This window comes from Pteropus medius, unplaced genomic scaffold (genome assembly GCF_902729225.1).
Source record: "Pteropus medius unplaced genomic scaffold, Ma_sr-lr_union100, whole genome shotgun sequence".
Classification (NCBI taxonomy): Eukaryota; Metazoa; Chordata; class Mammalia; order Chiroptera; family Pteropodidae; genus Pteropus; species Pteropus medius.
The window spans coordinates 7,940,399-7,965,200 of NW_024350319.1; the positions used below are offsets into that span (position 1 = coordinate 7,940,399).

At 31.5% G+C, this 24,802-nt stretch overlaps 1 protein-coding gene across 1 annotated transcript in view; it reads left to right on the plus strand.

Moving 5' to 3' along the window:
• Window positions 1-4,434: 4,434 nt before the first annotated feature.
• The window catches only part of TNNI3K (TNNI3 interacting kinase), a 258,487-nt gene continuing 238,119 nt past the window's right edge, over window positions 4,435-24,802 (plus strand). Inside the window, exons 1-4 of the mRNA XM_039838597.1 lie at window positions 4,435-4,539; window positions 5,153-5,261; window positions 15,493-15,578; window positions 16,659-16,756. Of these exons, the coding sequence (XP_039694531.1) occupies window positions 4,500-4,539; window positions 5,153-5,261; window positions 15,493-15,578; window positions 16,659-16,756 (333 nt within the window). The 5' untranslated portion in view covers window positions 4,435-4,499. The remainder of the gene's footprint in view (window positions 4,540-5,152; window positions 5,262-15,492; window positions 15,579-16,658; window positions 16,757-24,802) is intronic.

The following is a 24,802-nucleotide window of genomic DNA, read 5'->3' on the forward strand; positions in this document are numbered from 1 at the left end:
TGATATTGATTTTTTCACATTTAATTTTATTATCATAAATTCTCAAGTCCTATTCATGTTTTAAGATTAATATCAATATTCCTCAAGAGCATCCAGATTCATAATGGTGATTTATATTTCCATCTACCATACTATAATTTAGATATGCCAGGAGAAAAGAAAGGAAACTAATTTGACAAATAAGAATCTTACAAATTATGCTTGTTTAAATGCAGAAACATATTGTTTAAAAAGAAGTTAATCAAATAAATGTTTAAATAGTTGTAGACATCTTAGATGATTCTCAATTTTTCTTTATATAATTTCATTTTAATATAAGTAATTTAATGTTTACTAAAAAGAAGGAAAAACCTAAATATGGACCAATTAGTAATTCTGGCTTATTTTGTTTAAAGCAATGATTCTCTTAATTGCTTGTCAACCAGATACAACACATCGAAAATGTAAACTTGCCTAAAACTTGAGAACATATTAATAAGAACCCACTTACAATGAAAGAATTATCTAGGCTTTAAGTATAAATAAATTCACATTTCTGAATATGATAAGAATTATTCCAAGTGCATCAGTTTGATTTCATGGGATATATGTTCTTTATAATTTCTGTATTGGAACCGTAAAGGTGGAGGAAATATCAAGGTCAATTTTTGCTTTTGTATCTTAAAAGCACCTTTTAAATATTTATGAAGAAACTAGTATAAAATATAAATAGCAGATGTACAAGTGTAGATTGGGATAAATAAATCGTATGAATCCGAAATAAAGTAATTCAGAAAGAATGTAAATAAATTTATTGAAGGAGTATTAGAACATGTCTATGTATGTGCTGAAGTGGTCTGATAAATCAGTTGAGAAGATGGAGGCATTAATATTAGATTTAGGCAATTCAATAGAACATGAAGTTTGGTCAAAATGAATAGTTAAAGAAATAAGGTATTTACTAAATCTACCCTGACATTTTCAATGAAAAAAAAAGCAAATATAAAAGAAAAAAAAGCTTACTGTTAGTTATATATTCCTTTCCTTGTAAGTTATAAATATTCCTTGAAAAACTCAAATGGGCTTGTCAAAGAATTACTATTTTTGTTTGTATTTATTTCTTGTTTTATATTTTTCCTTAATTTTTAAAAACTAATAGATTTTTTAGTTAGAACGGTTTTTATATTTACAGAAAAATTGAGCAGAGAATAAAGAGTTGTCTTCTTTTCCCCTCCCCTACTTCTGCCACAGTTTCCTCTATTGTTAACATTTTATATTGGTCTGGTACGTTTTTTACCATTGGTGAACCAATATTGATATATTTTTATTAACTAAAGTCCATAGTTTATGGGAGTGTTTTACAGTTCTATGAGTTTTTTCAAATGCATAATGTCATGTAACCACTATTACGGTATCTTATAGAATAATATCACATCGCTAAAAATTACCTGTCTTCTACTTGTTCATCCATTCCTTTCTCCCCTTTCCTCTGGCAACCACTGATATTTTTTTCTGTGTCTGTAGTTTTGCCTTTTCCAAACTTTCATAATTTGAATTATATAATATGTAGCCTTATCTCACTAGCTTTTTTCACTTAGCAATGTTTATATAAGGTTCTTCCATGACTCTTCTTGGTTTGTTAGTTCATTTCATTCTTCAATGAATAATATTCATGTGTATGGGTATATACACAATTTATTTGTTTATCCATTCTTCTATTGGCATCTTGGCTGCTTCCATTTTTTGTGAATCACTTTTAAAATAGGAGACTATACATGTGCAACCAAATCATCTATTGCACCAGTGGTTAACATAGGATAGAACTCTTTCAGAATCTGAAACAATTTCTTTTTTCTCTTTATTCCAGTTCTCTCTTCTCTTACATGGAATTTGAAAGCTCGAAAGCCTTCAGGTAAGTAGGCATCTCACTAAATGATCTTAAAAAGTGCCCCTCTCAGTATGCCCCAAGTAGCATCTACATTAGAATCACTAGAGGATGTCTGTCAAAATTCAGATTCCTGGACACTATTCCTAATCTGAATCAGAAATTCTGAGAATAGACCCCACGTTTCTGTTTTTAACAAAGTGCCCTCAGGTGGCATCTATTTTTATTAAAGTTTGAGAAGATTACCACTTTTGTAATTAGGTTGTGTTTTTGATAATATATGAAATTATGTGTCTTCTACACTTCTGGAAGTCTCAGAACTGGGATGAGTAGAATTCAATTTAGAGCATACAGCCAACCCAAGTAGAAAAAAAATTTTTACAGAAATGTACTGAGTAGTGGAGAAAATATTTCTTGCTCTCTGTGGATTTGCTCCAGCATTCTTTAGAAAGAAAAGCAGGAGAGTTATCCTGGATCATTTACTTATTCCAGCCTTTGTTTCACCTCTCTAAAGGCACCCAGGAAAATTAATCCACTACCATGAAGGCATTATTACCTAAACTCATGTTCTTAAAAAGAGCTTATAGATATTGTTCCTCTAGAACTAGGAAATTGTTAGAGTTCAATAATGTTAAATATTTTAGGTATTTAAGATTATCATTTCTTGATTTTTTTTATGTTGCTATTCTCCCATTTTTTTTGAGCAAAATTTATTGCCTCAGGTTGTGGGAAAATTCAACTGAGATGCTGATCGGAGTTTCAAACCCCCAAAATAGTAGCTTTGAAAACTAACATTTTCATTTGTAAGAGTTAGACTTTTTGAGATTTTTGAAAATCAAAAGGAAAAATTCTAAAAATCAGGTAGTCATTTTATGTTATGTCCCAAACAGGAAATTTGAAAAGACAATGAAAAATGATAAGAGCTAGCTTTTCTTTCATTGATGGGGTGATACACACACACACACACACAGACACACACACACACACACACTTGCACACATACACTAGTAGAAAATCTGAGATGATGGGGAGAGAGATATAAGAAAGGAAATCATGAAAAGTACGTCAGTGTGATGATCTCAAGAAGGCCAGAGCCCTACCTACTGTTCCTGTCCCTCTGGATTCAAGATATTGGAAACATGGATTGTTTTAAAGGAAATATGAAAGACAAGAGAACTTGTAAATTACTTTCCAAGTTGTAGTCTTGGGAGATCTCTAGCCTTTAAAAGAAAACTATCTAGTATGGTTTTCAGGACAAGGAAGCACTGAGGAAGTCAAGTGCCTAAGTTGATGGTCCTGAGGGCAGCATTCTTGGAGATTGCAAAGACTTTCTGACCTGAAGAGATGGGGGTCAGTCGCAACAGTGCTGAAAGGAAACTGGAACAACTGAAGATGTATGGCCCCCCCATGTATAGCAGCCATCAACAGCCATGGCAGCATACACTGATGAGGAAAGATAAAGAGAGTTATATCTAGGGGAGGGTGGAGATGTCCATGAAGTCAGGTACCTACCTCTCTAATTATATCTGATCAGTATGGAAGCTCTTCTTCTGGAACTTAAATTAACTTTGCTGAGAAAAAGTTGTGAGGGATCATAAATTTGTCTAAGCATTTGCTTCAAAAAGAAACAGTTATTTGAACATTCAATTATAATGACTATGAAATCTATACCTGTTAATTCAAACTATAACCTCTGGAAATGAATTTCAAGATTAAAAATTATACTTTCTAGGTAAATTACATTATAGAAAAGAAGTACGTAGTTTAAAACCAGATAACTTTTCTTTCTGGGTTTTCCATTTATTCTATCTACATTATACCCTGTGTTCACTTATATAAATAGAATTATGCATATAAATCTGGATTTTCTCACCCATAATATGGGAATAATATATATCTTGCAGGATATATAAGTGGCATACAGCAAACATTCAGTCTTATTATTTGTAATCTTTTTGTTCTTATTATTTTATGAACTGCTATTTGTGGAACTCAGTGTCTTGGATTCTTACCTATGATTTTTAAGGTCAACATAATCAACAAGTAATATAAATAAATTATGGTCTATGTTAAAAATTTCTTACAGACATAATTTTGTAGCTCTTCAATATAGGCAAAACTTACAATCATTTCTATTAATAGCATGCCACGGGATATGAGTTTCCATTATATATATATGGAGGTAAATTCTATGGCCAGTCATTCTTTTCCAGTTGCCATGGCTTGGCTCAGGAGAAAATGATCCTGAAAAAAAACACCTAGATAGTTTTAATAGCTCTTTGTGGATCTCAGATGTAACTGAACTACTTTCTAGATATACCTATTAAAGAAATGGCCCATAAAGGTATGTATGGGTAGGTAATCAATTGATGGAGGCAAATAATCCTATTGAAACGTTTACTATTTATTTTTAATACAGTTCTTTTAAACAGACTGATCAGTTCCCTTTATGATTTTACCCTTGAAAGCACACACTATTTTGTTCTTTGTCATTGTTGCATGACATTCCATTTGGCAGTCGGCTTATTTTTAGCCAGACTATCAAAGTATTTTTCAACTGGACTGTCACTGCACTTGAACTTGGAATCTTGTAGCGTGAGGAACTACACTGGGGAAAAGAAGAAACTTCTAACACATGGGAAATTATAAGTCTAGACCAACCCAAACTTGCACTGGTAATTATCTTATATTCTTAAATGTAACATGGTTCAATAATAGTTGTAGAACATTAACATTGCCTTGCAGTATCTGTTAATTTTTACACAAAGAATAAGACAATGTATTATACAAAAGTGTTGTGAAGACTATCTGAACTCAAATTATTTTTTTTCTAGAAGATCTTTAGAGATAACAGATTTCTTACAAAAGCATATTAGTTTCTAAGTATTGTGTTGAAGAAGAAAATTTGTGATACTACTGAATATAGGGATTTTGGAATTATATCTTAAGTACATAGTATTTAGAACCTAAAAACACTTTTCTAGCAACTGGATATTGCTATAATTAAAATGCAATAAAATCAAATGGAATAAGTCAGATATATTCTCCTATGTAAATATATTAGCCAATATAAAATGGGTTCTTAATTGCTACAATTCAATATGATTGCATTTTTAATATAAACATCTGCATTTTAAACTGACAATCAGTAATTTTAATTAAGTATTGTGGAATTCAGAATAAAAAACAGAGTTTTAATTACTTGTATGTTATGATCTATGTCTACATTTTGCAAAACACGGCTGTGAATTAATCTCATTTGTTTTTGTCTTTTTGTTTTTTTAATAGATGAATGGAAGAAGAAGGTCAGTGAATCGTATGTTATTATAATAGAAAGATTAGAAGATGACCTGCAGATCAAAGATAAAGAACTTACAGAACTAAGGCACATATTTGGGTAAAGTTATTATTTCTTTGTGTAAGAGTCTTCATCATTTATCTTATTTTTAGACATTAAAAAATACAAACCTAATAACCTCAGATGTAACCAGTCATGTTCTATGTCTTAGAATGTAAAGTTATTTCTTCTTGATCATTCATAGATTCCCCAAAATATAAATATCACATTTCCTTAAAATATGACTTGCATGTTCCCATCACTAAAGTTTAAATAGGGAACCTAAGGGCTAATTTTTAATGTAATCTGTTGTTGCTCTAAAAAACCTTCTCTGGAATTAGATCATTTTTGTATGTCATGCCAGCAACAAACAGCAATGCTTCTCCTCCCCAAAGATGGTAAACTATTGGACAAATTGTTTTCTTTGGACTACTAGGGTAAGTCCAATTTTAACAAACCCTCTGATCTCTTGACATCTAAAGGCTGTCCCTTAATGGAACTGAGTATCTGTCTGCCCCTGAAAAATCATATAACGATGTGTTATATCGGCTTCAGGCTTTCAATGGGTTTTGTTCCATGATAACAAGAGAAATATAATCTGGCATAGTGCCACAACCATGGAAAACACAAAATGTTCAGAAAAGAGGGGCAGTACTCTTATATACACAAGCAACCTTATGGAGAAATTGAATTTGGGATGGAGAAACTACATGTATTTTAGAAGGTCCGTTTACTTTAGCTGCCTGACTGTGGAAAAGTTCCAAGTAGGCCAATTAGCCATGTTCATTTATAGCTGTGTTATTCATGTAATACAGTTATAACAAAGAATTCCTTCTATTTTTCTTGGAAGACAAGTGTAAAACAATGACCAAATGACATATTTTCAGAAGAAATTTTAGGTATGGTAAACATACGAAGCTCACATAATGGCAAATAAAAATCCATGTATAATATAGTTTATGTGAAATTTGTAAGTGGGTTAATAAGACCTTCACAAGTGTTCAATTAATGATTTGAGAAATAGTTGATTCTCTCTGTTATTTGGCCAAAAATGATTGACTCTGCATTGACACTCATGACGAGACGCCCTGAGTTGACTTTAGGGTCACATGCCCCGTTATGGGGAAACATTTAAATTTCATGTAGAGATATGACTGGCACTTTGGTATAATAGATTTACACATACATATTTATTTTGTTCGAAAAGAGATATGAATGTAGAACTTAATCATAAGCCTTCTAGCTCTTATTGACTCAGATAAGTATGCCGAATGAAGTGTGCTTAAGTGGAAGAGATTTTCCTCAACTTTATAAAGTCAAAACCTTATTTATTTTATTTATTCATTCATTTATGTATTTCTTTTAACTTAGGAAGTACTGTGCAAATATGTCAAGGCTAATTTAAACAGACATCCTTTTAAGGATTAACCTTAACAGTGGGCTTGAGATATAGGTTTTTTCTCATACCACATAAGCAACAAACAGCTATTTCTACAGCTCCTGCTATAGCTGACTTTTCCTACATTTTTACCATATGTTATAAATGTGACCTCCTTTTTGCTGATTAGGATTGGGATGAGAGTCAGGAATTAGTGTCAGAGATATTATAGTTCAGAATTTATTGTGCCAGCTATATTTAAGGTGTTATTTCAGACACATCACATATGATATTATTAATCCTCACCATGACCATATATGATAGATAATATCATTTTTGGTGGATAATAAACTAATTCTAGAGATGATGTATCTTCAGATCATATGGTCAATAAGTGCTAGAACTGTGATTGTGACAATGTCTGCCTGACTCCATAGACAGAACTCTTCTTACTACACCTGCTTCTTGCTCCAAGACTTCAAAATCAGATTAAGGGAAACACATATAAAGATAATTCACAGAAGACAGTCTATGACAAATGCTAAGTTAAAGGGAAAACAACATGGTTTTCAAATATAAAAAAGATTCAGGGCCTTGAATTATTCATCGATATTGAAAAGCATTCCAGAAAAAAAGGTATACTTAAGGATACGTAGGCAAGAATCGATGCATACCATGGAAAGTCTAGTGGAGGCAAGAAAAACTAATGTCTTGACCATATTATGTAAGTTGAGTAAGAAAGCTATGTCAGTGTGTGGGTTTTGCAGTCATACAGTTTTAAATTCAATTCTTTCTATTTACAAACTATGTATCTTTGGATATTTTACTTAATCTCCTTGAGCCTCATTTGCATCTGTAAAATAAGGTTAATAATATCCTCACAGGGTATTTGCAAAATGATGTCAATTAAATGTTGAGTACAGGGCCTAATACACAATAGGCATTGAATAATTGGAGGTTTCTATTATTATGAGTCAGATAAATAAGAGCATTTTGAAAGACTGAAGACTTTATTATTGAGTAGGATAACAAATCGTTTATTAAAAGTTAGGAAATGAGAAAGTTAGGATAAAATGTTTCTATATGAAGATGTTTTCAAAAGCAAAAATGTAAAATGTTAGAACAAATCAAGGTGATGTGAAAATCTGAAATATAACTTTTAAAGATTGTGATCAGGAGGGATTTGAAGAGTTTTTAGATGAAAGTATTAGGAGGCTCATCAAAATGGATTTCAAATTCCCTGAGAATAATGGTAGCGCATTTTATAGAGAGGAAGATTGGTAGCCTGGTGCTGAAGTCATTAAGAAAGCTACAGAAGTGTCCAATTAGCCAGAAGTGATGATAATGAAACTAAGGATTACCAGAGCCTAGAATCATGTTTCTCCAAGAGTTAAGGACTTCCTATAGTAGAGTAGCCAGGAGTGCTAGCTAAAATTTTAGATTCCATGATTCCACTCCATACCAAATGAATCGGAATCTCTGGGGATGACTTCCAGAAACCTGAATTTTTAACAAGCTCCCCAGGTAATACTTTCATATGCTAAAAACTTCTGCTAAAGTTTGAAAACTATACTTCTAGAAAGATATCCAAGTTGCACTGGGAACTCTGCCTGAGGTGATATCAGTGAAGGAATGAGGAACATAAGAACAGAAAGCTGGCAACTAGTATGATCTACAGAGTCAAGGGAGCAAATAAACAAACAAAAACCGAGTACTCTGCTTTGTCTGGTTCCATCAAGGCAGATAGCATCAGCAGGGAAAGAAAGTCAATCATGCCTAGGGCATATTTCAGAAGATTTTCTTTTCTCTAGAATAAAATGATAGATGACAAGGAAGGAAAAGAATGGAGTGCTGAGAATATAAATATTCTTACTCAGTGGCTCGCACACCAAAACTTTAAGGGTATTTGGGAAGATTAAATATAATATTGCATAAAATCACATTTAAAAGAGTATTTTAGGTGTCAAATAAGTGTTAGAATCTTCTTTCTCATATTTATATCTTACATAATGTAAGGAATACTTCTTTGAAGAACAACTGTGTTATGCTGCCTGATATCAGGCTTTCTCTAACTATGCAGATATCAGGAAAACTGTTTAAGATGCCCCAAAAAAGTATTTAACATTAGAGTAACAGACAGAGGATCACTGATATAAATACAGGTTTGTCTTTTTTGGGCAGTGGGGGAGTTTTTGTTTTATTTTGTTTTCATTTGCTGAACAATTTCTTTATGGCATGTGTGGTAGATATTAATTCCATTCATTAAAGAAGATTTTTCATACTGTAGTGCACAAAAGCTTCTGTCAGCTCAAATATACAATCTCCTGGTATAGCTTTCACTCACAAATAGTACATAGCAATATGGTACTAAACTTTAAAGGGACAAAAAAAACCAAACCATTATCTTGCTTATGCCAATTTATAGCACCTTTGGAATGAGAGGTTGATAATGAGAACAAAGAGGAATGGAAATGGAATGTTCTTTCATTTTCCACAATAAAGTTGCATTCACTCATAACTTTGGATATTTGCTGAGAAAATGGATGGTAACAGGAAGAGATGAGGGAAAAGAGAAGGCAGAAGAAGGAAAGACGGAAGTGGTACATCAGAGTACCACTGTCTGATTATTTCCTCCCCTATACTATCTCTGATCTATATGTTTATCAGTATAATAGCACTTAATTCATGGTATATTTTTATCCATTTACAGGTCTATCTAATCATTAGTATATGCATTCACTAAAAGCAACTGCTTTGTCTTATTTAACATTATTTATATCTTTATTTATTTGCAATACCTATTTGTATAGCACTTGAAAGGAAAACAAACTAACAACTTAGTGCCTACCATATGCCAGGTACGTTACTAGGTATTTTAATATGCATTAGCTCATATTATTCTAAATGTATATATGTAAAGTGCTTTAGCACAGTGACTGGCACATGGTAAACACTCAAAACTGTTAGTTAGAAACTAATCAGCATTGTTTATATTAACAACCCTCTGAGGTAGGTATTGCAATGGCCATTTTATACCTGAAGAAAATTAAGCTAATCAAATTAAACTGGCTGCAACTAGGTTACACAACTTGTATTGCTGTGCTGGGATGGCATCCAGCTGCACTTGATTCAAAATGTATGAGCTTCATGATCTTGGTTCTCAGCTCAACCTGGGAGGGGGAAAGAGTATGGATCAGAATTATCATTGAAAAATTTTCATTTTCACACGCCACTCCACAATTTTACTATATCCTGTGTATTAGATCTCTTCCTAGGTGTGGGAGTAGAAGAATGTATTTATGCCCCCGCTCCCACTTTCTGGTGATACGTGTATGCTTCCATGAAACACTTACATAATGGCTCTTTAATGCAACAGTTAAAAGGTTTCCAATTAAATTTTTTTTTTGTTTCAATATGTTTTTCAGTCATTATAGAGCTGTTTTGCTAATTTTATTGTCAAGCTTACTTTTTTATCTGTTCAATCTGTAAATGAAATTTAAATCTCTATGAGGATATTCCAGAGAAGTTATAATTTTCCCATACCATTACTTATCAACATAATCAAAAGAACCCTATTGTTTCTCATTTTTAATCTATTTTGTCATTAAGTAGATATGTCTTGGCCTATAATGATAATACCTCACTTTGAAATTGATTAGGTTTAATAAATAAACAAAAATAGTCAAAAGAGTACTCTATTCCATGGAAGGCAGTTGCAATATTTGGAGGAAATGGGAAAAAAAAACAGAGAGAGAGAGAGAGAGAGAATGAATGAGGTTTTCTCAGATGTACCTTTCTTATTTTCATCTTAAAAAGTTTATCTGGGCCCAGCTACAGTCTGCTATACTTATCCTCCAAATGCAACATCTTCCCCAAATCTACTTTTTCAGAACTATAACCAAATATAAAATTTAGCTATTATAAAATGAGTAGCTTCAGAAACATTTCAGGCTGACCTTATCTAAGAAGAGTGAAATTCTCCAATAAGGTGCTAAGTAGGATATTGACAGGGTAAATGATATCTTTTCAAATTAAAATAGAGTAAAAGTATTATTTGTCATATTCAGTTAGTATGTCATGCTAATTCACACACAACTAAATAAAAAACAGACAGCAACAACAACAGAAAGACCTCAAACCAAAAGGAGAATTCACATTGCCTCAAGATTGTCTACATCTCTACTTCTTTTCTTGTTTGTCTGGATAAAACTAGTTCTGAATAAAATTCTTCAGAAATATCTTGTAAAAACCTTATGAAGCAGCTTGATTTCAATCTCTCTTTGTCTCTCTCAGTCTCTCTCTCTCTCTCTCTCTCTCTCTCTCTCTGCAAAGCAAAACAATAAAAAAAGCTAAAATAATATCAATGGTTTAATAAAAATAATCATTATAGCAGCTAATATTTATAAAAGTCTTATGAGGTCTAAGCCATTTAAACCTCACAATAACAATGACTATGAGACAAGAATTATTATTGTTCCAATTTTACCAACCTTAGCTATTCTTGCTCTATCTGCCACTATCTGCCACAATCTCAATGATTGTCCATTACATGAATAAATGAATGAATGAATACACTTCATATTGTTAGTTTGCAGATTTGATCTGGGAAATATTAGACAAATACAATTTCAGATATTTCTTAAGGCTATATCTTGGGAACAGATCTTATTGATTTTTCTGTTTCTATTTGTAGAAAAATTAGTAGCAGCCACAAAGAACTACACAGGAAGTTACAAACAGCCATTTGAAACCTAAATTATCAATTTTGGAACTAGATGATTCATAATAAATCTTTACTTCTTTTATCTTCTTGGCCCTTCCTTCCCTAAGTTTCAGCCAATGAATTAATTTTTTAGAAAATGTGTCTATCTGAATATTTTGGACAGTAAAGTATTATTTGTTTGCAAACAGTTCAAATGTTACATTTAATAAGTTTCCACTTGTGGTTATGTCAGATATTGTCTTGAAAGGATGAAGTCATGAAAAAGAGGTTTAATTGGATCACAAAATGCATACTTTTCTGGATAAAAGGTAAAGGCTAAGAAAAGAGTTCATTACGTTACAAGAAAGAAAGTAACCTTTGGGTACAGAACTACCATTTTTAATGATTAAGGATAGAATTTACTGTTAGAAATATATTTATAATAGTGACTTCATTTTAAGTAAGAACTTCATTCATGCTTCAGCAAGTACTATGAACCCATTAGTATATGTTAAATCACAGTACGGCATGGTAGGTGATGAAAAATGTAAGGGGGAATTAAAAAATAAATTGAGCATAATGTATTAGAATACATAGTGATGCTCAATTGGTCATGAATTTGACATACACAGTTACTTTTGAAGAGGCAAAAGAAGAGAAAATGAAATATCCCCTAGGAATGATTGCTTTAAAATCTTGAATATTTTAATTGCATGAATCAAAACAGAAACATTTGACTAGAAGTTAATGGGAAGTGAAAGTCAGGATTCAAATATAGCTTCAAAGTAACTCTCATTTTAAAAATTACATTCCAGTTATTAAAGTTAAGATAAAAATTGTATTATTAAAATTGCACTTGACTGCTAAATATTGTGGGAGTCTATTCTCTGTTGATTCTTTTTGTTGGCATTAATAGAAATTGTATGAGTTCAAGGAGGATAGAATTCAAGAAGAGAACAAAAGCAACAGGCAAGAGCTCAGTTTTAACAAGGAGCTCTTTAGGACTGTAGACTGAATCACTTAAGAATGGTCAAGTCTAGTTTAAGATTCAGTGAGCTAAGAAATGATTGTTGAATAAAAAGTCATGAATGTAATCCATGCTTTCAATTTTATTTATGTAAACAACAGACATTCATTTCGTGTTATTCTTTTTTAAAACAAAGCAATGTACTGTCTCATGTTATATTTTCTGTTTATTCAGTGTTTACTTTCTTTGCAAAGCAGATTAGGGCAGTAGAGATCAGGACTAAAGCTAAGGTCAGTTGCAGGATTCTATTTGGCAGGCATTTTCCCAAGACAGATACAAAGGATCAAGGAATTAGTGAGTAGTTTCTATCATGTATACTATCAAGCAAACTGTTGAAAACAATTTGAAGTATTAAGAACAGAGGTGCAGCGCACAGTTGGTCTTCAGCTGTATTGTGCCAGATTGATTGAATGTGTTATCAAAGTTAGATAATTAAGAAAGCAATTGAGTCTGCCTTCTTAATTAAATAAACTTCAGCACGATCTTTTTCTTTATTTGAATTTTTTTTTTTTAATAGTAAGTTGCTCTGAATCACTGATAAGTGCTGGGTGTCACAACAATGAACTTGGTGACCATTTTTAAAAATGTGAAGACAAAGTCAGACATTTTCTATAGGAGCCTGACTGAGAGTCACTGTGAGCATAAAATAGTTATGTCTATAGAATTGATTGTCCAAATCAGGAAATTTTACATGTCGAATGTGAGATGTTGAAGGTCAAACTTGTTCTGAAAATTGTGCTAAAATTCTCCCAAGTGTTCAACTGAAAAAAGAAAGTTGTATATTCTCAGTGAACTTGATAATAATAGTAATAACAATAATATAACCTTTTATTGATAACATTATATGCCAGATACTGTAACAAGCACTTAACCTCATGTATTTTTTAACACAATGTCATATGTATTATTTTAATAATTTTCAAATGATGAAATTGAGACTTGAGATTAAATAACTTGCCCAAATTGGAAGAAAAAAAAACCCCAACCTTCTTAAAAGGCAGAAATAGGAAAAGATTTTGATTCTGGTGTAACTATAAGGGCCAAGATTTAAGAATTACCTTTACTGATGAAATTATTTTTTCCACTTTTAGAACATTCAAATATGACAGGTATTGCTATATAATATTAGAGGTAAACATCGAAAAACTAATTTTCTCAAGGACTTATTGTTACAGAAGAGCTCTCAAGCTTTTTCTTTTTTCATATAAAGTTCATTATAGTTAGCTCAAAAAAAGGTACTTCATTCCCTGTTTTTCTCTTAGGCTGAAGTTTATGTAGTTCTTTGCATTTAACAGATGTAACATTTAACCCCAATATTTTGTTTTTTGTCTCATGATCTTATGTTTCATTTGCTGGATAATGGAAAAACCAAGGAAGAAAAGCCAAAGCGCTCACAGCTTTGGAATCATTGCCAATCAACATCCTCAACTGCTAGTCACAGCTTTCTTTCTTTTTAAGAAATCTGACTGATGTCCTACAAACTTGAAGAGAAAATTCCAATCCAGCCAGCTTTAAAAGCAATGTTTCGCTCTTCAGAAAATCTGTACTATTTGAAATATAACCACAGAGAATACCTCTGTGAATGCATTTCCAAGTGTCAGCCTCTAAGTACACTTTGTTTAGTACTACCTATTGAGTTTAATTTCTCCAAGATCTCTGTAAAACAACTAGCTCTGAGAGTTTGGAGGCCTGGCTCAGCAAAAGGCCACACATTTCCAAGAATCATGTTATTTTGTGAAGTTACCACATTTATATAAAATAGCTATGCCATTTATAATTAGGCTTTTTAGGTAGACATTTAAAACAGTGGTGTTTTCATCAGAATATATACGTGTGTATTTTGCATCATTTATTGAGCTGGGGGAAAGTGCAGACAGAAGTGAGTTTAATTGTCTACTATTTTTCATGAAATCCTAGACTCCTTGCTATATTACATTACTAACATTAAAAAAAAAATCATTAGAGTTTATTTTACTTCTACAAATGGCATTTCAAAGCAAGTTGAGGTGTGTTTCTCAATATAAGTAAGCTTGTCTGTGGACTGTGCTGCTGGAAAGTTAAACATAGAAAGCAAAAAAGTTAGGAGGATAGGAACGTTCTGGAGTATTCTCATGTCTAGGAAAAAACCACAGGGCTTGCCTTTGCTAATTAAAGCATTTCACTGAGATCCTTCAATGTCCTTAGATTTAGAAACTCTTTTTAGCAGTACCCTGGAGAACAGCACCTTTTCTTTTCCTATTTTAAAATTCCAATAGCTTTTGAAGTTCTTAACTGGGTGCCTTGATGATAATATTCTGAATTTATAGTACCTTTCAAATGTAAGTACTTTACAATGGTACAGACAGCTCACTAACCAAAGATTGTGCTATCTCACTAAAGCTGCTAGAGATTTAAATAAGAAGAAGGCAGCTTGAAACTGACCTAGGAGGCCAAGGATATGATCTCATTTCTACTAAAAAATGTCCTGGGAGTACCAACGACCTCAAGAGGTCAATAATTTTAGCTTTACATTCTTTTTCAAAGGCTACCTATATAGCTCTCCAGGGCCCTTCTGGGGCAATGGTCTTTGTTCGAACAAAGGCAAAGATGTCATTAATTGAATCACTAACACTACTTCCCCTCTCACCTGAGACTGTATCATAGTACGCTATCAGAGTTTAGACTTTCTTTATCTGTGGAATCTGACCCAGTCAGAGCACAAGGTACCTTTGCTTCAGGCAGAATTTGTAATACATTGCGACTGATTCCTTTATCTAATCTCTTTATCAAATGCTACCTTTTTTTTTTTCTTTTTGGAGTAAATTTCTTGAATTTCTCCATAAATGTGGTGTGAAACTCTAAGTGTGAAGGAGTTTATTTTCAAATGTATATGTTTTCTATATATACATAAATTTTAATTAATCAAGGTGCCTTGAAAAATTCAAATTATTCATAGAACACAGAACTGTGCATGAAAGTGTTTAATTTAAACATGGTCTCTCAAGCTTTCAATATTATTTTCTCTTGATTTTAATTATTCTTCATATAAAGATATATTCAAAATTCATTTTTAGGTACAAAAGAATCCTTAAAAAGATACATTTCTGAATTTATAATATCAGGATCCCTTTTTATAATTTTTCAAATGAAAAATAATAAACTGAAAGGTAAAGTTTGTTATCATCTGTAAAATATTTTTTTTCAGCTCTGATGATGCCTTCAGTCAAGTCAATTTAAATTACCGCACAGAAAATGGACTGTCTCTGCTTCATTTATGTTGCATTTGTGGAGGTGAGTGCTTGAAACTCAATACTTAGTAATTAGTTTTATACAGTGATTTGAGCTGCTAAATAGTCTACAAGAGAATTCTATTTATACTAAATTTTCTCTTTTGTTTTCCCCCTACAACTTGATAACCTTCAGTTGAAATAGTAACTACCAGGCAGATACTTTAATTGATTTAGATCTGAATTTAGTTTCATTGTGTTTCTACCCTGAACAAAGTCACTTAGTTTGGAAATCCAAAAAACATTTTTTAGTATTGGACGTGCTAGTGAGGGATTAGGTTAAATTTAGAAGTACGTAAAGCATTTCCCAAAATATCATCAAGCAATTGCTTCACAATCTTCAGTAAGATATATGGAAAGTAATAAAATCCAAGGATAAAATATCAAAGGAAAGATTGCTCGAAGGGAAGATTAACGGTTTAATTTGGCTCATATTTTGTTCTGTTTTGTTTATTAATGTATCTCAAACACATACTCAATACGTTTATTTAATTAGTGAATTAATAGTGAATATTTGTTTTGTTAATGCAAACTTGTATTCATTGAACTCAATTTTTTAAATAGAACACTAATGTGTAGGTATCGACTCTCACCATATTCCTTACCCATGCCTGTCAAACAAATTAATCAGACTACTTAAAAGATCTTCCTCCCAAATTTAAATGTGCCTTCCCAACCTTAGTCATTTCCTCCAGTTTTCTCTGATCTAAATAAGCTCTACTGCTCATGGTGTTCTGCAGAGTCACGTACAATTAGATTTTCATCTAAGCTTTTTTTCCTAGTAGTTTATTAAATTTTTTTCATGTTTTTGTTTTAAAACCATCTTATGATGAGAGCACTAAATAAAAATAAGTAACACAAATACATTAAAATACACAGCTTTGATACAAAGTTTTATAAGTGTAATAGAAATATTCACTAAGACTATCAATTAATAGGAGACTTCACAAATGACCTGCAGAACAGCGATCTGCTATTTTCATATATCAGTATGACATTTATTGTTAAGTCAAAGAGAGATTTTTAAAGTCATTTTTTCAACTCTCTCAACAATTTAATCTTTTTTTTCACATTTCTCTTTAAGGCAACAAGTCTCATATTAGAACCCTTATGTTAAAAGGGCTCCGCCCATCTCGACTGACAAGAAATGGATTTACAGCCTTGCACTTGGCAGTTTACAAGGTACATTTTTGTTTCCATAAATACTGTATTAGAATCAAAGATGATGTGCATCTTTACACTTCTTCTTTTTTTTTTTTGGCATATTATTAATCATGGAAAACATTCACAGTGACTAGAACATCATATTACTGAATGAGTTTCTTTCTCTTTATTCAGCAATTATCATCTGTTTACCAGATACATACTCTTTTTAAGGCTTTCTATGTTTAACTGATTTAATTCTCAGAAGCACCCTATGAGTAAATATTATTATTACCTGTTCAGAAAGTAAAGAGAAAAGTGGATTGGAAAATTGGCATACTCAGTGCTGAGAAACATCTTTGAGATTGCCATACTATAAATTTATATAACATATAAATTAAATATATGTAAATTGTTCATTCTCTGATCATAATAAGTTTCTAAGTATCTGTATTTATAATGAGCTAAATGTAACACTAGGTTTTATAGGCATTATTTCTTAATTATTAAAATAACCTAGTGAGGTATATATTAGGTTTTTTTTTTTACAGAAAAAACTGAAATTTAAAGTTAGATATTTAGTTAATGTCTAGATATCCAGAATAATGTTTAGAATCAAGTACAGTTGCCTCATACTCCCAGACTTTCCTTGTTATATTCCATATTTCGTTCTTTTTCAATTTCATGTGAATCTGAGAGGATTTTGTTTCAGTTCTGGATATGCAGATGTGGGGGGCAGCTGTTTGCTCATGTCAGGATCACTTTGTACTACATCCCTTTCCCAACATTTAGAGAATTTCACTGTTACAAAAGGAGCCTTATTTTTCCATGATTCAGATTCACACATTCCTGTGATTCATGGTGCAAATGTTCTAATGTTCATCCTATTTCAAGATCAGTCAATGCTTAGTCAATTTTTCTGGTTCCTTCTGGGAAAACTTTAATACCTACTAACCATTCTGTAAAACTTGAATGGAGTCCGAATTGAAAGTGTAGGAAAGTGTCTGATGCTGGCTTTTCTGCTAAATGGAAGAAGGTGAAAGTAAAAGAACTCCAAGGAATAAAAACCCGATGGATAGTCAAGGCAGTGTGTGAAACCATGAATTCCGAATCTGACTAGGAGATTTTTTTTTTAATAATAGTTCATTTTCATAAGATTTAGCATGACACAACCACACAAACAGGTTCTGAATTAGTGCTATAATCTTTAGAGAATATATTTCTTTCACCTCTGTTTATCAACATTAAATTTCTATTTTTAGAGTTCCCTTTGCTCTATTTCTTCTGTTTTCTTATATTTTACAGAAGAATTTGTGGACTATAACTTTTTTAAAACAAGTTTAAATAAATTTAGAATCTTGGAATACAAGATAGGCAATAATTCTTAAAAGGCCATACTAGGATGCATGATTACTTTGCCTTAAAAAAGGCAAAAAACAAATTTAATTTATCATTCTGCTTTAAGCCCAGAAACAATATAAAATAGCCATTTAACTACCGTTGTATTAAATCTAGTTCTAATTATCCCTTCCCTGAACTACTGCAATAGGTATACAATTCATTTGGGGCTCCAGTTCCCTTTCTCTATATATTTTAATGTTATTTCAAACAAAAATAACATTATTGCCAGAATAGTACAAGAAATTTCTATATACACTTTATCCAGATTTACTAATTGTTTGCATTTTGTCTCATCTCTCTTATCATTCTGTTTTTTTTTTTCCCCTGAAACCTTTGAAGGTAAATTGAAGACAACATTGCCCCATTGTTACTAAAAACTCCAATCTTTTTTCCTAAGAAAAAGGAAATTCACCAATATAATCACAATATAATTATCAAAATCAGAAAAAGTTTTATACTGATACAATACTATTATCTAATCTATAGTCTAATTTCAAATTTGACCAATTGTTCCAATAGTGTCATTTATTTGTCTTTTGATTTTTTTTAGGATTCAATCTAGAATGACACAGATTTAGTTTTCTTATCTCTGTACTCTCCTTTAATCTGAAGGAGTTACCTTGCTTTTCATGGCTTTTCTCAATCTTAATATTTTTTTGATACATACAAAACAGTTTTTTGATACATACGAAAGTTATTTTTATGTATTTCTTTAGATTTTCATAAAAATCGCAATGGAGCTTCATTTTGTCCTTAACACTCACAAAATGAACAATGTAATTTTCACATCTTTTTATTGGCCACATCCACAGCTCTTTCAGTTACACACTCTGGCATGCTGGACCTGCCTCAAGGCTGCGTATTTTTTATCAGTGATAACATCATCAGTAAGAATGGAACAGATGTTTAGTTCTTCTTCTTTTTTTTTTTGTATTGTTTTTGTTTGTAGTTTTAAAAAAAAAAAAATAGAGACTAGATTTATTAAGGTATAATTTGTGCACAATAAAATTCACAGTTTCAAGTATACAATTTGATAACTTTCGAAGATGTGGATAGTCATGTACCATCATCATAATTATGATATAAGGACTTTTCTATCATACACAAAAGTTCCCTCATACCCTTTTGCAGTCAGTTTCCTCCTCCATCTAACCTAGCTTCTGGAAACTTCAGATGTGTTTTCTATGACTGTAGTTTTTCTCTTTCTAGAATTTAATACAAATGCAATTTATTAAGTATTTTTTTAGAAAATATATATGGTTTCTCCCACTTATTATAATGCTATTGCTGTGTGTTCATTAATTTATTTCTTTTATTGTGGAGTTATATTCTCGTCTATGGATATACCACAATTTGTTTAATCATTCATCTGTTGACAGACGTCTGGATTGTTTCCAGTTTTTGACATTATAAATAAGCTGCTATTAGCATTCATTTATAGATCTTCATTTGAACGAATGTTTTTATTACTCTTGGGCAATATCTAGGAGTGGAATTGCTGGGTCACATCATAAGTGCATGTTTAATTTTATAAAAACATGGCAAACTCTTTACCAAACTAGTTGGTATATGTAGGATAGACTGGGTATCTAAGTTTTTAACAAACAGACTAGGCAGTTTTGATATAAGCAGTCTAAGACTATATGTCAAGGATCATGTTCAAGACTTGCAGTTCAAATCGATGTCAGAAGATCAGCAGGCTCTGCCTCAAGGTAGAGATTTTTATGAATGCAGAATCTTACCCCCTACCCCATTCCTACACAATAGAATGTGCTTTTTTTGGTTTTTAAGTCCCAGCTGACAGGTTTGTAGGCAAAAGTTTGAAAAGTGCTGTTCTAGAGTACTTCATTCTTTAGGTCAAGCACATTCATACTTTATTGTTTTTATTCTTGTTATTTCTTCTGCTTATTTTTCTAAATTTCTTTTTCTGATATGAAATTATTACTTATTTAAAACCAAGAAAAATTGAAACTTCTTGAGCTTCTTGAACTCCCAAGCAGATTTTATTGTATTCTCTTTCGATTTTCAATTACAAACTCACATCCTTTTTTATTACAGCATTTTTAATTACTTATATATTTGGATATTTTACATATTGGTTTGTGAACTTTAAGCATTGGAAGTAAGTCATTTTCTTTGATTACTCCTTGTATAAGATCTATAAAAGATCCTTGGTAAATACTCTAGAGTAATTAATATGTATCCAAACATTAGCTCAAAAAATATTTAATTTTTATCAATGTAATATACCTTAATAAAGACTGTCAGTTTAGAAGTTAGACTACTTGTGTTTATATCTCAATTCTGAGACTTAATAACTGTCTATTTTTAGACAAATAACTTTTTCCTTCTGTCTCTGAATTGGAGCAAATAGGATTGCCTATTTTATTGAATAGTTTACAGTTTCAAAAAAGACAGACTATATGCAGTATTTAGCAGTATACCTAGCACGTAATAAATACTCAGTAAAAGTTAACTATTATGATGAACTTTAATTTCAACAAATATTTATTGGAGACCTAATGGGTCAGCCATTTTACACAGACAAACAAAAAGAAAAGAACTATGTCTTCTGGATTATTACATTCTAAAAGAGATGAGAATATATAATCCTAACATCAAAGCAGTGAAGTGCATAATTAGCTCAATGGACCCCAAATATTTTTTATCATGTGCCATGCACCCTAACATATATATATATATCTGTTTATAAATTATAAATAACCATGAACAAAAATCATCAGTAAATATTTCAAAGCAAAATACTCTTTGGCAAACAGTGTTAAAATTTGTGGATATAAATCCATATTTCGAATATCCATCTTGATAACATCAAAATATTTTGACAAATTTATTTTCTAATATGATTAGATTGTCATTAATTTTACCTGTCATAAATTTGGCTTACAAAAAGCTCAGATTAGTAAAAAGAAAAATGCCATCTCTGACATTTTTCTTTTCTTTTTCTAACATTAGTAAAATATATTTGATCTGTGGTTTTGTCGCAGGAATATTTTAAAGAATTTTTAAGGGTCAGTTCAGTTAAAATTAAATATTAAAATTCATAAATACACTTAATTTGGCTCACATAAGTTATAATGCATACTCATTTACTAAGTGCAAAAAAAAAAGAGTGAGGGGCAACTCTCAACTTGTCTCCATTTGGAATTCTAAGTTTTTATTACATTATGGTGCTATATAAGACACATGACTAACTGATACATGAACTGAGACCACCAGTGCAAGCTTTTATGTTAAATATTAGTAAAATTTTATTATCTTTATATAAATAAAGTTAAATAGAATTTATAACGTTTTCTTCTTATATCCTAATGCATTTTCTTAGAAGATTTCTGTCATATTTGCAAGCCATTTTGGGGCATACTCCTTTGCATGGTATCTAAATTCTACTCCTAAAATGAAAGACAAGACTTTGTGGGAGAAAAAATGAAATATATGTAGTTTCTAGGATCTTAAATAAGAATGTTGATGAACAAAAGCTTATTAGATCATCTAATTTAAAGTCATATATACCTCTTCTTTAATACACAGACAAACCACTTAATACAATTTCTTTAGTGAATGAAAAGTAGCATTTTGATTAGTCAACTTTTTTAGTTATTTTATATGATAAAAGCAGATGTCAAATGGTTATTTATTCCATCCTACAGATTTCTAGCAAAATCTTATTCTCATCATTCAGAATAAGTCATTTTATATATTTTTTACAAAGGGAAGGACATGGAAGAGGGGAATATTTTAGTTCAAAACTATGTTCGTCTGACCTAACTAGATCTAGGTCCTTATTGCTACACAACCATGACTTTCAGAAAACTGTGGGATTTTTTTCATGGTGATTCATAGCCTGAAAAAATGTATCTTTTTTTTTTTTCTGATTTTTTTTCTTCCTTAGCATAAAGTTAAGATTTTTTTTCAATTATTCTAAAATCCAGGACCCAAAACATGTGGTTCATAGTTTCTGAATCCTCTGTCTAGTTAGATCAAAATTTCTCTGCCTCGACACTACTGTCATTTTAGATTCGATAATTCCTTGTTTTGGGGAGCTGTCCTGTGTATTGTAAGATATTTAGCAGCATTCCTGGCATTTGTTTTCTAGATGCCAGTGGCCACTTCTCCTATCTCAAGTTGTGACACCAAAAATGTCTCCAGACATCGCCCCTGGCGGACAAAACTATTTGCAGTTTGAGAACCCCTAATTTAGAAGACAATGCAAATTGATATTTTTCAAATCTAAGTATCTTTTTTATTTGAACAAACAGTTTCCTGATTAAAAACTGCATTTTCCCCAAGTGGGAATTTGTCAAGATAATAATAAAAAATTCTTTGAAGAAAAAACCAAAATTTTCAATAAAAAGGAATTTTGCTTTTTGCATACTTTTATTCTCAGTTTCCAGTTAATTGCAGCTTTAAAACACTGTTTAATACTTAATCCTCACTTTAAGGAACTAGAGAACATTTTTACCCACAAAGTAGAGCAATCATTAAGATGGATTTTTTCTATACTCACATTTCTTCTTAGTAACCAAATATTTCATAATCTTTTTGTTAATTAACATGTTCTCCCTAAAAAGCTAATAGGATGCTAACTGAAGATCTTAATTTATCCTTCAGTTCTTATATTAGACAGCACTATTCCTGGAGAAGCTCCCCCAACCCTTCCCAAGTGTGAATTAGGTGCCCCTTCAATATACTCATTTAGCACTCTGTACTTACTTTATCATACTCTGACTGAATCTAGATTTTATTACCGATTATTTCTCTCCATCTTTTTCTAGATTAGGTGGCACAATCTCACAAATCTTTGGGAATGAGGTGGGTAACAAATGAATGAATATGTTAACTAATGTGGCAAAGTTAACTAACACTCAAAGACTCAATGTTTTTGAAATACAAGGAGTGGCAAATTGGAGAATTTATACCCTATGTAAAGGGAGTAGTCAATATTCAGCTCCAGTTAATCATTGCTATGTAGAGATCAGTGTAAGCTCAGTATTGCCCAAAATTTCAGAGAATCATAAATTATGTAAAGTTTCCTGATATTTAAATGTTGGCATTTAATTCAAAGTTTTAGTTGTAAATACTGTGTAGGGCAAACTATACACATCTTTTCCCCTTGTCACCTGTTTGTAATCTCTGATAAGAGTTATGAGCACCATCAAGGCACAGACTGGATCTAAATTGTTTGTTATCTTATTCTGAGCCCTTACAAACAATTCCTGGTGTATATTCATCAGTAAATATGTACCATAAATAAATAAATGAAGTTTTAATTCCATAGTGACTACGAAAAAGAAAAGTACTTGAAAAGAGGAAGAATCACATTGACATTGGGCAACATATTTTCCTGTACTGGGCATTAAAATTGGAAATCAAGAAGTTTCAGATATCTCTTTTAGGGATATGTTAATAAATTTGTGGGAATCGAAAGTATAAAAATGGATTGAAAATAAATGGAGTTAAGGAAATTAATATTGATTTCTCTTATATAAGGCAAAAGATTGGGCAGTAACTTGAGGAGTGGCAGGATCACAGAGATTTCTACAACAGTGTTTTTCAGTCTTCTTGAAGTCTTGTCCTTTTGTATACATATAAAATTCAGTGTTTAATTTTTTTATTTTTAAAATAAATAAAATATAAGTGAAAATAAATTAAAGAAATTATAATATTTAATATGTTTTTCAATCAGCATATATTTGCATTTTCCAAACTCCCAGAGATTCTGATTAGCTCTTCCCCATTAAATCATCACTATATTACTGAATGAGAGAATAAGTATATTCAGAGACTAATTGGAAGCACCCCACAGGAAGAAAGTGATTATGGGAAACCAGGTAATAGAAGAAGGGTCAGCAGTGGTGATGAGAAAAAAATAGGTCAAAAGCAAATTTAGGGACTTTACTGTTGAAAGAGTACAGGTACTCAATCTAAGAGTGTTTTCCTTCTCTTTTTTCTTTTTTTCAAAATTTCAAGGAAAATCAGATATTTCCACCACACTGAAACCTTTAATAATTGATATCTTTTTTGAAGATAAATTCAGAATTATTTCAACAAGAGGCATATGTAGGTGTGAACCTTCACGAGCAGTTATTTTTATACTGATTAATGGATCCTTTCATTGGAGATGTCTATGACACACGAGGCAGCTCTAGTCCATTAAATTTTAATGCCTGGAACTAAATGTATTTCATATTAAAGGCCTGCATGCTCCCTTGTCCTAAAAGAAACCTTAATATTCTTTTAAGGCTACAAAATAGCTTTTATTCCTTTTTCCCTTACAAACACAAACAGGCTGTGACAATTGCTGTGCTGGGTAAATTGGGTCAATGAAGAAAACTACTTAGATAAGGACATTATTAAAATATTTATTTATATATCTCTATTTCCACATGCAGAAACTCAGTCTTCTTTCCAAACTAAGTTCAGCTCTGCCTCAGAGCTTGATGTGACACTTCAGGGAACATCAGAGTACTAGAGTTGCTTAGGATATTACAGAACACAATTTAGCCCAAATCTTACAGGTGAAGAAATTGAGGTATTTTATGATTAAATACTTTTGGGGACAGAGTAGACTGAGATGTAAGGTGAATATTTTTATAGAGAAAGGTCATTCTTGTGGGTGATATGTTTAATATAAATATATAAACTTGTAAGGATCTCAACGTT